The sequence below is a fragment of the Bactrocera oleae genome, chromosome 2 (genome assembly GCF_042242935.1).
Source record: "Bactrocera oleae isolate idBacOlea1 chromosome 2, idBacOlea1, whole genome shotgun sequence".
NCBI classification, from domain to species: Eukaryota; Metazoa; Arthropoda; class Insecta; order Diptera; family Tephritidae; genus Bactrocera; species Bactrocera oleae.
This window is the reverse complement of record NC_091536.1, coordinates 74,256,729-74,273,151: the sequence shown is the minus strand read 5'-3', so window position 1 is coordinate 74,273,151 and position 16,423 is coordinate 74,256,729. Positions and strand designations below refer to the sequence as shown.

General features: G+C 30.8%; 1 protein-coding gene across 13 annotated transcripts in view; it reads left to right on the top strand.

The window, feature by feature from the left end:
- The window catches only part of Calx (sodium/calcium exchanger 3), a 117,689-nt gene extending 102,784 nt beyond the window's left edge, over nucleotides 1-14,905 (top strand). For 9 of the 13 annotated variants that reach the window (XM_070105667.1, XM_036358584.2, XM_070105666.1 and 6 more), the window contains 6 exons: nucleotides 7,053-7,201; nucleotides 7,320-7,419; nucleotides 8,543-8,659; nucleotides 8,791-8,949; nucleotides 9,093-9,264; nucleotides 10,213-14,905. In XM_070105667.1, the coding sequence (XP_069961768.1) occupies nucleotides 7,053-7,201; nucleotides 7,320-7,419; nucleotides 8,543-8,659; nucleotides 8,791-8,949; nucleotides 9,093-9,264; nucleotides 10,213-10,417 (902 nt within the window). In that variant the 3' untranslated portion in view covers nucleotides 10,418-14,905. Of the gene's footprint in view, nucleotides 1-4,090; nucleotides 4,462-4,848; nucleotides 5,715-7,052; nucleotides 7,202-7,319; nucleotides 7,420-8,542; nucleotides 8,660-8,790; nucleotides 8,950-9,092; nucleotides 9,265-10,212 lie in introns of those variants that run through there. The other 4 variants (XM_036358587.2, XM_036358590.2, XM_036358591.2 and 1 more) reach the window with 3 other exon arrangements.
- The last annotated feature ends 1,518 nt before the right edge of the window (nucleotides 14,906-16,423 follow it).

Genomic DNA, 16,423 nt, shown 5'->3' with positions numbered 1-16,423 from the left:
TACAATATGCAATGATATTTATTGACAATTAAAAATACGAGTACATTCATCCTCTTTCAAACTCAACTAACTTGGTGAACTGGTGGAAAAAGGTCGGGAAATTATTGGTATCGATAAATTCTACTTTTTTGTTGGCTGAGGGATTAAATACGAGTAAAAATACTATTCTCAGAAGAATTTCAATTCTACTGAAGATTTGAGTAAAATAAAGGTCTGTGCGTGTCTTGTTTCACATTAAATAAATGAAGACCAAAAAAGTGAACGAGTTTTTGTTGAACCTTCTTATCAATCAACACGAAATGAGCATTTTACTGACATTAAAAATTCTTCAATATTTGTCTTAAGTTCTAAGAAATACTTATGATTCTGTGGTGACTTAAGAATGCTTTAAGATATACGTATCTCCACCTAAAGTCTTCTAATTAGAGCACAAGCTATTTTAGTTATATTATAAACTGAGCGATCTTGAAGCTATTTTAAAATATCTTATTAAACTCTTTTACTAAACTTTTTATATATCATAGTAAAATAAACAGGTTGGTTGAAAAGTTTCTGCGCTCGTAATGAAAAAATACAGTTTTTGGTACGAAATATATTTGTTAGTTCAATATAATCTCTCTTGACTTCAATACACTTATTCCAATGATCCTTTAATAATTTTATGCCATCCCTATAATGAATTTCCGGAAGGTTTGCAAAATACCCGTCTACGGCTGTAAAAGCTTCTTCATTCGAAGAAAAACGCTTTCCACGAAGGAATTGCTTCAGGTTTCTGAAGAGCTTGTAGTTGCTGGGAGCCAAATCTGGTGTATGCGGTGTATACTCAAGCAATTCCTACTTTAATTCGTTGAATTTTGTCTTTGTTAAAACACCTTTGTGAGCTGGTGCATTGTCTAGATGAAAAATTACCTTTTTGTGCTGTAAACCAGGTCTTTTTTCACGAATTTTTTCATTAAGGTGATCCAGAAGGCTGCAATACTATTTAGAATTGATTGTTTTACCTTTCTGTAGATAATCAATCAACAAAGTTCCTTTTGCATCGCACCTTCTTTGCTGATCGTTGTGATTTTACCTGCTTTAGAGCTGAACAACCAGCTTCAGTCCACAACGTTCTTGTTTCAATTTAGGATCAAGGTGGTAGAATTCGGTTTTATTCTGCTTAAAACGATCCAAATTATGCTGAGAAATTTTTTTTCGATCCAGTTTTTGTTGAATTGTTAACGTGAGCGGCTCTAACAAACTTTGTCATATGTAATTCTGAAAATGATGAAAAATATGAAGTACTCATTCGTCTGAGATGCCTATGGCATTAAAAATTTTACGCTTTGTCAAACTTCGATCTTCATAACAATATTATGAACTGGCTCAATGATTTCTGGTGTGGTTGCGGTTTTTAGTCGTCCTCCGCATGGATCTTCTTCAAGCCTAGTACGGTCACGTTTAAATTCGCTAGCCCAAAATTTAGCAGTGCGTTTTGAAAGTGAGAAATCCTTATACACTTGTAACAATTGTTCATAAATTTTCTTTGCTTTTAAGCCTTCCAAAACAAAGAATCTAATCACTGCGCGATATTAAGTTTTTTCTATATTAAAAAAATACTCTGACACGACAATATCAAATGGTTTGTAAACAAAGAATTAATTGGCAGAATAACTTGTAACTTTGCATGTGTTCTCACGACAGATGTACCAACTTGAGCTTTGGAGCTAGTAGTGCTATATCTTGGGATGGACAACCAACTTTTCAACCAACCTGTATTGAAAGGCAAAACAGACCCAATAAATATATAGGTTGTTGAGTATTGAACAAAAGATATATCTAAAAGTTAAAAAAAATATCCAATTATTTAATAGATTTTAGTATTGACTTTCAAACATGTGGGCGTATTCACCTAAAAAACGGAAGAAATCAATAAATCCTTAAACATCACTCTTAAGGTACGCGGCAACACGACTTTGCATTTTGAATTAATTTGTATTTAGTCAATTAGGAAATAATCACTATAGGGGTAAAGCATTTAGTAATTATATCAAGGAAGTGAATATATCACAATACTGATTAAACAGTGTAAATAGTTTAACAATTTCGAACTACGATTATAATCTTCTTCACAAAAGATTTTAAAATATTCGTAGGGATTCAAAGAAATTGTATTAGCTAATCCTGATGGTATTATAGTAAACAGTACATTCGAAAAATTAAGTGCCACCTCCTAGGAGCTTCGAGATTTTCTTTTACCACTTGAAAGCAAATTCAAAAAAATATGAAAAATCAAAAGTTTAAATGCACTCAGTTAAAATACTATACTTAACAATATCTTCATATCACATTAGTATTTATTCATTTAAAGTGAAGCATTAAAAAATATAACAAAATGGTAAAAAACGTATGTATTATATGCATATATGATTACGCAATTTATGCTATGCAAACGCACTTAATTTGCGAAATTAATTTCATACGTTCATTTGCCATAAATTATTGATGTGGCCCGAAGGTGGGCTTAGTGAGTTCGTCAATTATTACAAAAACCACTCACCTAACTGTTTGATTTATTGAATTGATATGAAATTACACATCAATTGCGCTGTTAAAGTGAATTACTTTACTCTACTACTTGTTAACGTTTAATTTCAAAAAAAAAGGAAAATTGATTTCCATTTATTTGTGTGGTAAACAGTTTTGTAAAATTTGCATCGTGGAATTTAAGCTTTAATTATGCATAACCATATACCAAAATAGCATGGATGCACTTTAATTTTTTTGTTCTCTTTAGTATTATTTGGAAATATAATTGCAAAATTATTGAAAATTGCAATAAAGAACGAGATTAATAAGTAATGCAGTAATGTAATCTTATCAGAAAAAAAACCCTAATGTAATATTTACCACCCTGTATAAACGAAATCGTATAATCAGTGTGTAATTTTTGTATACCCTAAATAGGATATATGAATGAAGTTTGCCATTAAGGTTGTAACAATCAAAAGAGAATGTCGGAGGTCCTATATGTAAATGATAAACGTGACGAGTTGAGTCACTTTAACCATATTTGTCCGTCTGCCCGTCTGTATATAAGCAAACTAGTCACTCAGTTCTTCAGATATCGATCTGAAATTAAGCGCACATCTCTGTTTTTCTCCAAAAAGTTGCTATAAAACCTGAACGATCAAAATCAAGTCTTTATATGGAAAATTCTTTATTTATTAAGATATCATCCCGAAATTTGGCGTAGATTAATATTCAAAGCAACTATAACTAGAACAATAGCATATAACTGCCATACAAACGAATATAAAAAAATCAAGTATATGGAAAATTTTATTTATTTGACGAGATATCTTCACAAAATTTGGCATAGATTATTGCCCAAGACAATGCTACAATCTCCAAATAAATTGTTCAAATCGAACCAATATAGGTTATAACTGCCATACAAATCGATCGATCAAAATCATTTTATACCCCTTTGTACTACTTATAAGTAATGCACATGTAAGAGGGTATTATAGTTTCGCTGCAGCCGAAGTAAACGTTTTTTGGTTTTTTTTTTTGAAGGAGAATCTTTTTCTTGTGGTGGTTTTCACATATAGAATAATATGGACTTTTATAAAATTTTTTTATTTATTATGAATAGTTTTTCATCTTCCACACAAACAATTCCACGAAACAAGTTCTTTTTATTTATTCTAAATTTATACATACATATTACACATAAAATGAGGTTAGGACTATACAAAACTCACAACATTTGCATTTCCAAAAATTGTCTGTGTGTCTGTTAGTGTATTATTTGTGTTTGTGAATCGAAAAATTATTACATAAATTTATTATTTACAATAATATTATATTTATAATTTTTATATTAATTATTTAAAAATTGCATCTTTTCGTAACTGACATGTCAGTTAGATCATAAAAAATGCATTTGCATTATAAAAATTATTTAAAATATTAATAAAAATATTTGAGTCAAATTGTGGTGACTAAACGCATTTCCGAAATTTGTTGTTGTTTTTAATTTAGATAAAAATAATAATATTTAAATTAAAAAGTAATATAACTATATGCTTTATGTGTGTTTTTTTAGAAAAGAGCGTTACTTCAGTATATATTTTATTTTCTTTCAATTTGCTGTGTTTTAACATTATCGGCGCACTTAAAAACATGGATTTGTGAACGCACTCTCGTTGGCGTTTCACACTTTAAATGGCTAAATCACAAACAACTTGCGTCAACTATAAATATTTTTAATTATTATAACAACAACAAAATAAATAATTACAACTAAACTACAATATTACCACAATAAAATAAAATTATTAAAAATTAAAACAAACAAACATTGTTTGCATACAACCCACCCCGTCCGGCTTTTGTGGCTTCTCTCTCCACGCATTCGCTGTTGCTGCTGCTGCTTCTTCCTACTTTTCGCTTGCCATAATAAATTTGCATTTTCATTAAAAACATTGCAATTTGTAAACAATATGTAAATGTAATGATTTGTTTTTTTTTTTTTTTTTGTTTTTTGAATGATAACTTTCTGTTTGCATATCTACTTCAAAAAAAATACAAAACGTATATAAATTTGAAAAATTAAAATGTGTAAATATTAAAAAATATCGTAAATATACAAATGCAACAATCAACAAAACTGCAACGCTATCTCCTACACACGAAAAATACAAAAAAAAAAAAAAATATTTAAAAAATTAAATAAAAATCTATCAACGAACGGTACGATTCGTACCACTGTACGCTATCCGATTTGCATTGCACTTGACTTGTACAAACCAAACTTCATAAAAATTTGTAAGTAATTTTCATAAAATACAACATAATGTTTAGCCTAACCAAAAAACACAATTTGCAATTAAAAATTTGCCGTGTTTATTTATCCGCCAAATTTATTGTTTGTGTTTTTTTTTTGTCTTTATATAATGCCAAATTTCATGAGAGCTTCTAAATGTGTTTGATATCATGTGCTATGCATTAAATCGCAATGAAAGCAAACTCGTTGTAAAAAATATTTGTATTTAAATATATATGTTTTTTTTCGCTTTCTGTTTTAAAGTGAAGCTTTTTTAAGTGTCAGTGATAGATGTGACATATATAAATGTTAGATTGTTAGTAGCGATCATAAATGTTAAAATTATGTCAAATAAGTAATAGCGGTAAATAATAACAGAAAAGAATATGTAAATCTTAAATTATAATTTAAAAAAAATTACTGTTACAATTAAAATATAAAATAAGCAGCTAAAGCGAATTAGTTCTTCGATTCGATTAGTTTTGGACCCTAAATAGTTTTCAATGAAATCTGGTTCAGTAAATCCAATGTTGTTAGAGCATCAATGGAGGATATTAGTAAGTTCTATAGCAGCCATACAAACTAATCGATCAAAATCAAGTTCATGTATGGAAACTTTTGTATTTGTGAAGCGTACTATAGCTTCGGTGCAACAAACCTAACGTTTTTTCGTATTTTCTAATCAACCATCAACTATTTAGTGTTTGTAAAGCACACACTGGTACGAAATGAACTTCTTCGCTATCTTTCAAGTTCTATTATAAATAAAAAAACATAATTAAACTCAAAGATACTACACAGCAAGGCCAACCGTACCGTAGGAACCGTATTATATAATAAAAACTAATAAGTTATGTACAAAGTTCATTTTTTTACATAAATATATGTATTTGGTCTCTTTAAACTGTTTTTGTATGATTAAATTAGGAACCCGTTGCCAGATGATAATAAATAAAAAGCATGTTTGTGCTTTAATTAGGATTTGCGGGCTCTCATCTGGGACTAAGTTCCATGAATAAAAATAGTGTTACGAAAACTTAGTAATATATTTAAATATTATGAATTATTCAAATATGTATATGTACCTATATACATTTTTTTCAACATTTGTAAAATATCTAAAATAGTCTTCATGACTTTATATTAGCATTCTCTTTCAAAACTTTTATTAAATATAAAACTAATATAAGATCATTTAAAAATTTCAAATAAAAATATTCCTACCATTTTCGCTACTATCGCTATATTATAAACTTTTAAGTAAAATATTATGTCATGAAACACTTTATTTTTCTATAAATAAGTATTTGTGGCATGCAATCCAATTACCGCTTCAAATATATTTCAAGTTTTTTATACATTAATTGTGCAGCTTGTCACAGCACGGTGTTACCCCACTACCCTCTGTTGTTAGTTTTCATCCACCTGTCACTTTGCATGGCTATTTGCATACATTTTTTGCAGCCGTTCAATTAAGTATATTGAACTATATATGATATATATACATATATACTTACGTGTTGCCACATGCATGGCTGAGTGTAGAGTGTAAAGTGGCATTTTGCATGCTCCAAGTTGTAAGTACTCAATACTAAATACAGTTTGTGTCATTTGTTGTGCATTGTTATTTTTTACATTTCCCTTTTTTTGTGCTTAAATTTACATACATACAAATTTATATGTATATGTAAATGTGTTTAAGTGTTTATCTATCAGCTGCATCGGCTTTTCGTGTTCGCTTTCCGCCAATGCTGCAACAAGTCACTGCAAAGTGCTGAACTTGTTGACTTTGCCTCAATGTTTGTTTTTGTATTTATATTAAAATTATTTTTTGTTGTTGTGATTTCATGTTTACCAAATCGTTGTCACATTCTTTATACAAAAACTAAATAACAACTAAATTTCTGTTAACAAACAAAATATTTATGAAAAAAAATGTGTATTCTTGAAATAAGGGTATTCACAATGCATAATCGAATGTACCGATAGATATATTTTCTCGAATATTTAACACAATTTGCTTAAAATAACATCACCGGATACGAAGTGTAGTTTTAAAATAAAATATTTCATATTGTCGTCATCATAAGTACTGTGAATACCCTCATTTCTTATTTGTTGCCCCGTCTTAATTGTGTAACACAATTTTCGCACATTTATTTATGCCGTTATTTAAACAAACAAAATTTATTGCTATTCACGCTGCTGTTCCCCCCGCTGCCGCTGTGACACATCTCTGCAGACGATGAAATGGTAGGACTTATTGAGGCCGCCGAGAAGAAGGCACCGGAGGAACTAACGGAGGAGGACAAAATGGCATTACTGGGTCGTCCCAAGTTGGGCGAGGTGGTGCGTGCCGAGCTGCGCATCAAGGAGAGCAAAGAATTTAAGGTGAATAAAATTAATTGTGCTTAATAAAACTTCCGTTGCAATGCTTTAATTGAATTTTTGCCCTCTCTCTTCCTCACTGTTTCTCTCTTACTCTTCTCGACTATACATACACCGCCAGAACACTGTGGATAAATTGGTGCAAAGGGCGAATGCGTCACTGCTGATAGGCACATCGTCGTGGAAGGAACAGTTTGCGGATGCGTTGACGGTAACTGCTGGTAAGATATATTACTAAATGGAAATTAATGCACAGGTTACATAGCTGTATATATTTATTACATACCAGCTAAGATTTCGCACATTGAACTTTCTCCCGAATTATAATTTCAATAAAGAATTTTAATAGTTTGACTAATAACACATTGACTCTACGAGAACGGTGCGAAAGGTACTTAACCCTACCGTCATATGACACCGTGCAGTATATACTCGTAGACGGCTACTGTCAAAATTTTAGCCGAATCGAACTCGTAGTTTTGTTTTAACCATGTGTAGAGACAGACGTGTTTGCGAATTTTAGAAAAATGCAAAAGGTCAATTCGATTTCTTGTTTTTAGAAGCGAAAACGCTTAAATGAGACAGTCAAAACTTGACGAATATCTTGTAATGTCAGACTGACTATGTTGAGAAATGAATCTCTATTTTTTCAAAATTTTATTTTTTCTTTTGTATCCTAAATATTTATTGGAGCGACAACGTATAATGATGCGACAAAAATTGGCAATAAAAATGGCGAAAATCAGCAACGGGTTGATATCTGTAGAGTCAACCCAACCTCATTCATCGAAATTAGATCACTTAGATTGACTCGTAAAGGTCTTCCAAATTTAGAAATGAGTTTAGATTTATGTCATACAATATCTGTGGGACTTTTCTAAAATCCGCTGAGACCACGCTCATGTTATAGAATCTCATAAAAATAATGGACGAGCTTCGTGTAACTAATAATAAATAATAGTTGACTGAATTTACTGCGCGGCCTATTATATATATAAATATAATATATATTTTCTGTTTTATAAAGAAGTCCAAACTCTTCAAAAAGCAATAAATTTGTCAGAAAGTTATAACAGAGATTACTAAGAGGGTAAACTTTCGCGGATGGTAGATCAGTAATTTTTAAAACTAATGACAGAGTAATTTTTAATTATGCTTTAAAAATAGTAAAAGTTCGGAAAATTTTAAAAAGTAATATAATATTTCCAGTTTTTTCCCGAGACATTATAAAACCAATGTTTCTCCTCCTTTTTAGTTTTGCCAGCATATTCCAAGCCCAATATAATATAAGGGCATTAGTACAATTCAGTATTGTAAATATCTGAACCTCTTCATTATTTTTAGGCGATGATGATGGCGAAGGTGAGGATGATGGGCCTTCATCACCTTCATGCTTCGATTACATATTGCATTTTCTAACGCTCTTCTGGAAAATCTTATTCGCATTCATACCGCCAACAGGTGAGTTCCACTACATCAACTTTAAAAACTTTGGCGAACGCATTGCATAGTCCTTCAATTAGTTTCAAATTACCTATGTACATATGTACTTGTTCCTAATTGAATTTCTCAACTCCTCCATAATTATCTAGATATTGCCAACGGTTATGTGTGCTTTGTTGTTTCGATATGTGGCATCGGCCTGGTGACAGCACTAATTGGTGATGTGGCATCGCATTTCGGTTGCACGCTCGGCGTAAAGGATGCGGTAACGGCGATTTGTTTTGTAGCGCTCGGCACCAGTTTGCCAGGTAAGTGCGAATTGCTGTTATGCCCCCATGTCATTTACGTTCGTAATTGCGTAAAGACACAGTTAATGTCAGTAGTTCTAGTTTGTGCAGTACTTACTTATAGTCCATAACGGTACATTACACAAAATATCCTTTGGTTTCAGATACATTCGCCAGTAAAGTGGCCGCCATACAGGATAAAACTGCCGATGCGAGTATCGGCAATGTGACAGGTAGTAATGCAGTGAATGTCTTCCTTGGTATCGGTGTAGCGTGGACCATGGCCGCTATATACCATGAATCGCATGGACGGGCCTTCAAAGTGGAGGCGGGCACGTAAGTTGAAATAGATTTATTTTTGTGTGGGAGCAACTAATTGATTCGAGAATATATCGGTTTCGCTACATTTAGGCTTAAAAAGAGTTATTGAGGCTCTTGTTGAGAATAGACATCTTGGTTAGAGTTAAACTTTAGTTGACTGCGATTCGGCATTTTTGTAACCTGAACAGGATACATCCATCTTTCTGTGTATACGCGAACTGGTATCTCAGTTTATGAGATATTGATCCGAAAATTTTCACAAGTCCCTTCCCATCAAGAAGCTACTCACTTGTCGGAACCGCCGATATCGGATCACTATACCATAAAGCCGCGATACAAACTGACCGATCAAAATCCAGTACTTGTATGGAAAACTCTTGTATTTAATGAGATATCAAATTTGGCAGGGAGTATTGTCGAAGACAACGGTATAGCTTCGGTGTACCCGAAGTTATCGTTTTTTTTTGTTTTTACTTGCTATGTTTGAGCTATGCTTTCTTGGCAAAATATTACTCATCAAGTTTATTGCAATACAGGGAATGGGAATTCCTTCGCCTCTCGCTGGCTCTTCTACATTTTGCGATAATGAAAGTCTCTTGCTATAGCAGTATGCAGGTGTTTGTTCGAACACTATAGACAACATTTAACCAATTACTTGTACATATATCGCCAAGCTCAGAAATTTCTTAGCATTCCTGTCCAAATTCTTAATAATACTTTCTTGCTACTAGATGGTAACATTCTCAAGTCTTTTAAGTCAAAGAGTCTTACCATAGTGAATTTTATCTCAGAAATATCATGAATTACTGTCAAATTATATAAGTTTAACTCTACTCGAACCAAGAGCTCTAACCCCCCTTAACTGAGTAGACTCAGAGTCCAGGAAACTTCTTCTTTGTTGTAGAAATCTTAATGATATCTGAAAATTTTGTAACCTAACATTTTTCCACTTGCTGCTCAAAGCTTGGCATTCTCAGTGACACTTTTCCTATCGGGAGCTGTGATTGCCGTTTTCCTGATAATGTATCGACGTAAGAAATCCATTGGCGGCGAATTGGGCGGCCCCTCACCACAAAAATACATACATAGCGCCATTTTCTTTAGTCTGTGGTTAATGTACCTAATAATGAGCACTTTGGAAGCGTACGGAGTCATCCAAGGATTCTAAAGGAGCACAAAACAAAACGGTCACAGATTGTATGGATAACTACTACTACATACATACTTACATACAAACTTACCAACTTACTATCTTCTTAATAGCCAAAAACAAAAACTAAATAAATTGACATACACAGACACACTCATACAAGCATAAAAAATACAAATTTATAGGCATCCAATATTTAATAAGCCCACATACATACATACAAGCGTTACTAATGCATAAGGTACAATTTAAACAGCAAATTTGACTTGAATTAAAGTGGAAATAAAAACTATTTGCGAGTAAAAAAAAAAACATAAGTGCAAAAGTATTTTACAGTATATCACGAAAAAATTTTAATTTAAAATTTGTTTAGTAAATATTTATTAAATTATAATTACAATTTGCACTGTCTTCATAAATAGTTATAAAAAGGAAAAGATTTAAGAAACCAAAAATTTGTACTACAAGATTCATTAGGGGTTGATAGCTCAGCTTACACGATTTCTTAAAAATCTGAAGAAAAATTTCAAACTAACAAGATCTATGATTACAAGTATAGCAAGGTTGGCTTCATTTTCAAAAACCTGTAGAAGATTCCATTTAGTTCTAATACTTAGCAGACCGCAAAATGAGCATGCTATGAAACAATACACGAAATACTTACGAAATTCTCTTGAATTTGGCTTGAGAGGAGCTTTACGAAGACCTCTAAACATTCGTAATACTTTTAGAAATTTTTAGGAAATACTTAAAACCCTCATGCTACATGGAAAAAACTGCGTAAAAAATAGAAGAGTGTAATATAAAGAGTTTTCTGCCCTAGAGATGTACATTAAGAAGAAGTTGGTGTGAGAAAACATTTTGCAATATACGCCTAACTTAAACACAAGAACTGATCTTTAGTATACAAGTAATATATATAAATAAAATATAATTCAAAAGCATTATAGAGAAAAAGAGAATTCGTAAATCCAGTCACCATAATTAAATCCGTTTGTAGTAGTTTTGTTTAAATGAAAATCTCTTACCGAAGATTTCCTTCATACTAATGGGCATTTAAAAAAAAGTAACGAGATAAATGAGTAACACCACGCTTTTCAATACCTTCGCTCTTTCAAAATCGGCTCTCTACTATTTACCTTTACGTACATGCGCTCAGCTACACACCGGCTTGGGGGACAACAAAACAGTTCTTCCATTTAAACAGTAACTCTTTGTTTTGCAATAGGCTTGAGTACGGTCAGTACGTTGCCGTTAGGAACTCCCTCCTTTCGAATTCCATCATAATGTTAAGCTTCTTTTATGACACGAAAGTATTTTTATTGAGTTGGGCACTGTGTTGGACAGAAGAAATCTTAAGCAAGTAGTTTTAAGCCGCGGTCGTCGATGCAGCAAGACTTTAGATGGAGCAAGACTTTAGAAGGAAAGCCGGAAAGTGTTTGCTGACTGTTAAACTTTTAGCGGGCCTTTGAAATATTTTTAAATTGTGAAAGTTTTATTTGGCTGAGACTATCACCTTTTGTGAAAAAAAATACTCGCACATAAATCCAATTTTCTAAATCAAATATCTAAACCCAAATTTCTCAAAACACAGAAGAAATTCAACAACTACCTAAAGCTAATAAAAATGTAGGATTATCTGGCTTGAAAATCATAGCAAATTTAAACGATACAGGCACAAAGGAGGCAAAATTTCTAACAAATAAAGAGTAGTAACAAAATTGCAGTAAGGTGGAAACCATAATTAAAGGTGGCAGAACGAATGTTAACAGGAAAAAGCAACAAATATACTATTGAAAAACATTACTAGCAGAGCAAAATGCATAGACAAATTAGAAAGAGGGGATTAGAGGAAATAAATAAATAATGAAAAGCAACAATCATAGAATTTTTGCCTAAGAGGCCAGGCAACATTTTAAGGAACAATTACATAATTACAAGCATGCAAGCATAGAAGCATAGAAACATAGAAGATGTAGGCTAAACACATAGATAAAGCATAGTTAAAAGTAGTGATTTGAAAAGAGAGCAATAGCGCGCGATATTTATGTAGCAAGGATGTTGGGCGGACATTTTACGCTGTGCCACAATGCACAGTTATACTGAAGTACTTTAAAAATGTAAACGAAACATCAAGTATAATTACAACAATAAACAAAAGAGGCAAAATATGCAATAAACTTGTATTATTAAATTTAATTTATTTTTTATATATATTATAATGATAATATACATATATATGTAATTAATAATATAATGCAACTAAGTTATGCCATTAAAGATATACAAAAAAAAAAAGAAAGCAAAACAAAAAAAAAGTACAGAAGAAATAAGAAAATTAATACCATACAGGAGAAGAAACATAAATATTTGCAGAGCGATAGCCATTTTTAGAGAAATTTTATTGTTATTGATATTATTCTTACATTTTATATGTAATGTGTATGTAATGTTAATTTAGTAACAAATTAATAAATAATGCGAAGAAAATGCAAAGCTGTGGTGTTAAAGTAAGAAAAAATAAGTACGAGGAAAATGTGCGACTTCACTTTAACGAATCGACAGCGAAGAGAGGAAAACATTTTTTAATAAAAAAAGAAAAAAAATATTATAATGATGCCACAAGATGCCGTTTAAATACAAGGCCTTCCATAATAAAACGATTTTTAATATGTAATTTTTATAAATTTAAGTATTAATTGTTGCAAAGTAAAGCTTACATTTTCTTTGATAATTTGAAATTTATTTAAAATTGTTATTAGTTTTTATTATTATATTTTTTTAACTTAATTTTAAACCTGCAAGTAACTTCAAACTTGTTTTTGAAAATAATTTAATAATATTTTCCAAAACGTTGGCGTTTCAAAGTGCTATTTCTAAAAAAGGCAATTATATTTTTGTCTTTTTAATATACTAACTAAATTGTAACAGCAGACTAAGGGCAAAGCCTTCACTAAGTAAAATAAATAGCAAAGGCTCACATTAGTAACAGCAAACCAAGTGCTAAGCTTTCACTTATTAAAATAAATAGCAGAAGCTCTCATACGTAGATTATACAACAATTTTTATAACATTTCAAGTTTCGCAAGATGCGATGTTAAAGTTACCCAATATTATTTTATGTTGAAATTATAAAAATTTGAAAAACGCTGTTTCGTTGCTGAGCTTTCATCGCTATTAAAAGCTTTCTCAATTTCTATTGATTTATATTCCTTTCACCATATTTTCCTTTTATTACAATTAAAATTAATTGGAAATTGTAAATGAGGTTATGCTTTCACCCAATTATTTATGTAATGCTTTATGTAAAATATTCTTAATTAACGTTTTTTTTTGTCAACAATTCAACACTTCTTGTTTTGCATAAGCTTCGTTATAAATATTATAACAAAATTATTTTGTTTTTTTTCTGAGACGAGGAACTTAAGCATGCTGACTTTACCATAACGGTATAGTTTTTAACTATAAAACTTTATAAGTAAATATATATAAATGAAAAATTAAACTGTAATCGTAAAAATCACTCCAAACTGCTCCATGTAAAAATATTATAAACTATTAATATTAAAATAAAACGCTAAGAAATCGTTGAACTGGCATACATACACAACTTTAGAAAAAATTAAATAAAGTAAGGCATAATTAATTATATTAAAAAGTACATTTGTTGGTAACGTTGTTGATTTTAAGTTAACTATATATTTTGAAAGAACAAACATCGAAAATAAAAATATTAATATTACTTAAATATACCCAAAAGCCCCCAAAAGCCCCCAAAGAGGAAAAATACTTATTTTCAAATTAGTTTTGTTATAAAAAAAACACAGTTCTATGTAATTAAGTAGAAAAACTTTAGAGACACTTAGTCTCAATTATTTTTTCGAACATAAATCACATTCGGTCGAACTAACTACGGCACATACATACATAAATCTATGTGTATTAAATATGTATATGTATTGAGTAATCCAAATCTATTTAGTTATGTATGTAAATATCTATTGTATACTGTAAGTGCATAAGTGAAGGACCCCATTATTTAATTCGTTTTCTATAAGACTTGTTATAGATTTTATTAATATTTAATACCTAAAAACAAAACCAAAAACGAAAGTAAATTGTATACCAAACTATGTATTGTATGTATATTTTAAGCGAGCCATGCAACTTAAGTAAAGTCCAAACTTGAAGCCAAAAATCGAAATATTTCTAAAATGCTTAAACTATACTTAAACTGCAGTCATACCAATAAAAAATCGAATTGCACCCACACTTACATAGAAACCGAACTAAATGTGTATATGTGAGTATGTCCCAATGGCAATACACTATTCACTGTTTATCCTCAACTTGTAAGATAACTCATTGTAGTGAAATATTTCCTCTAAATAATGTTTAATTTCATTATGTAATTTTCCATATGAAACAAGTTTTTTGTTAATAAAATAGAATTTGTTGAATTTTTTTATTTATACCGATTTGAATAAAATTTTAGAAACAAAATAATGAGTGTTCTGCATTTGAATTATTGGAGAGTGGTTAGTTAGAAATTTATCTGCTATTTCTAGTAGGCATCCACGTATCGCGACTGCACTTTTTGAAACACATAACCAATTAATAGGCACATTTATCGCACCAAAAAATCGTAAGTCTGAGTATGACTATAATATTGAACTACATATATTTTTTGACATATATTCCAATGATATTTAAACTTTTTTCATATATATATTATATATATATATATATACATCTTTTTATATATTTGCTTTGACAATTGTTTTGACAGCTCCAAGAAATTATACACCTTACACTGATTTAGTGAACCGCCTCTGTACTACTGCTAAAGGTAAACACCATAGCGAAAGTTGGTCTAACCAAATCGATGCTGCTGTTCAAAAAGAGAGCACTAGCTATGGGTAAACGATGCTAATATAACCCAAGAGGCTACAAGTACTTTTCAAATTTCTTAAGGGAATCGTCGAAAACTCTTTTTATTCATATTTCTAATGTAGACATAACTAGGAACATGCACAATAAACGATTTGATCGCATGCATGTTGGTTTACAAGGTATCTATTCCCAATCCCGTCCCCGCGTTGACAATTCTACTATTCAGTAGTGTTTTTCTTAGTTTTGACACGATTCTGATAAAACTACAAAAGATATTCAAAGTCTGTAATTAATTCACAAAGCATCTCGCCCTGTTTAGACATGAGCTTCTTTGAAAAAATTTTGTTTTAGATAATTTACGGTCTTTTCTAGCTCGAAAAAAAGGTCTAAAAATGCATTCGCTGATATTTTGACAGACTTTCAAATATTCTTGTAACTCGTCAAATCTAAGGTTATAAACACTCTGTAAAAATAGCATTAAACCTTTCATTAACCTGATCAATTTTTATTGATTATTTACTGAAAATGTGATCGAAAAATAGAAAACTATGAAAAGTTGTGCCTAATTCTGAGCATCGTGTATTTCCACGGAACACATTGGACATTCAACTACCGGAATTTCAGTTTACCCACAATATGTTGAATCAACTGTTAAACTTGAATTTTTACAACTATGCACATAACAGGATCGAGGTGAAATTTGATAACTTGGTAAGACAATACTACTTCATATTCTTGTATATTCGTATATAGACTATGGTGATCTGTTATCTTCATAATTCTAATACCGTCGTCAAAATAATAGTAACTGCTTTAAGTAAAAGATTTGAAGTGAAATTTTTTTTTTATGTTAAACAGTGTGAGAAGCTAATGTCTAGGGCTGGTTAATTTGCATACGTATTTACATATATTCTAGATACATATATATATATATGTACGAGTATATGGTATTCATAAGTATGTATATAAGTACATACATGCAACAATGTTTTTAAGCTTTACTGCGCGATTATCTTATCAGTCTCGCAGATTATACTCATTATATGCAGATACTTTTATGCCAAGAGATTTTTTCATACTCGACTCTATATATGGTTATGTATGTCTAAGGTATGTTAATAAATAAAAATT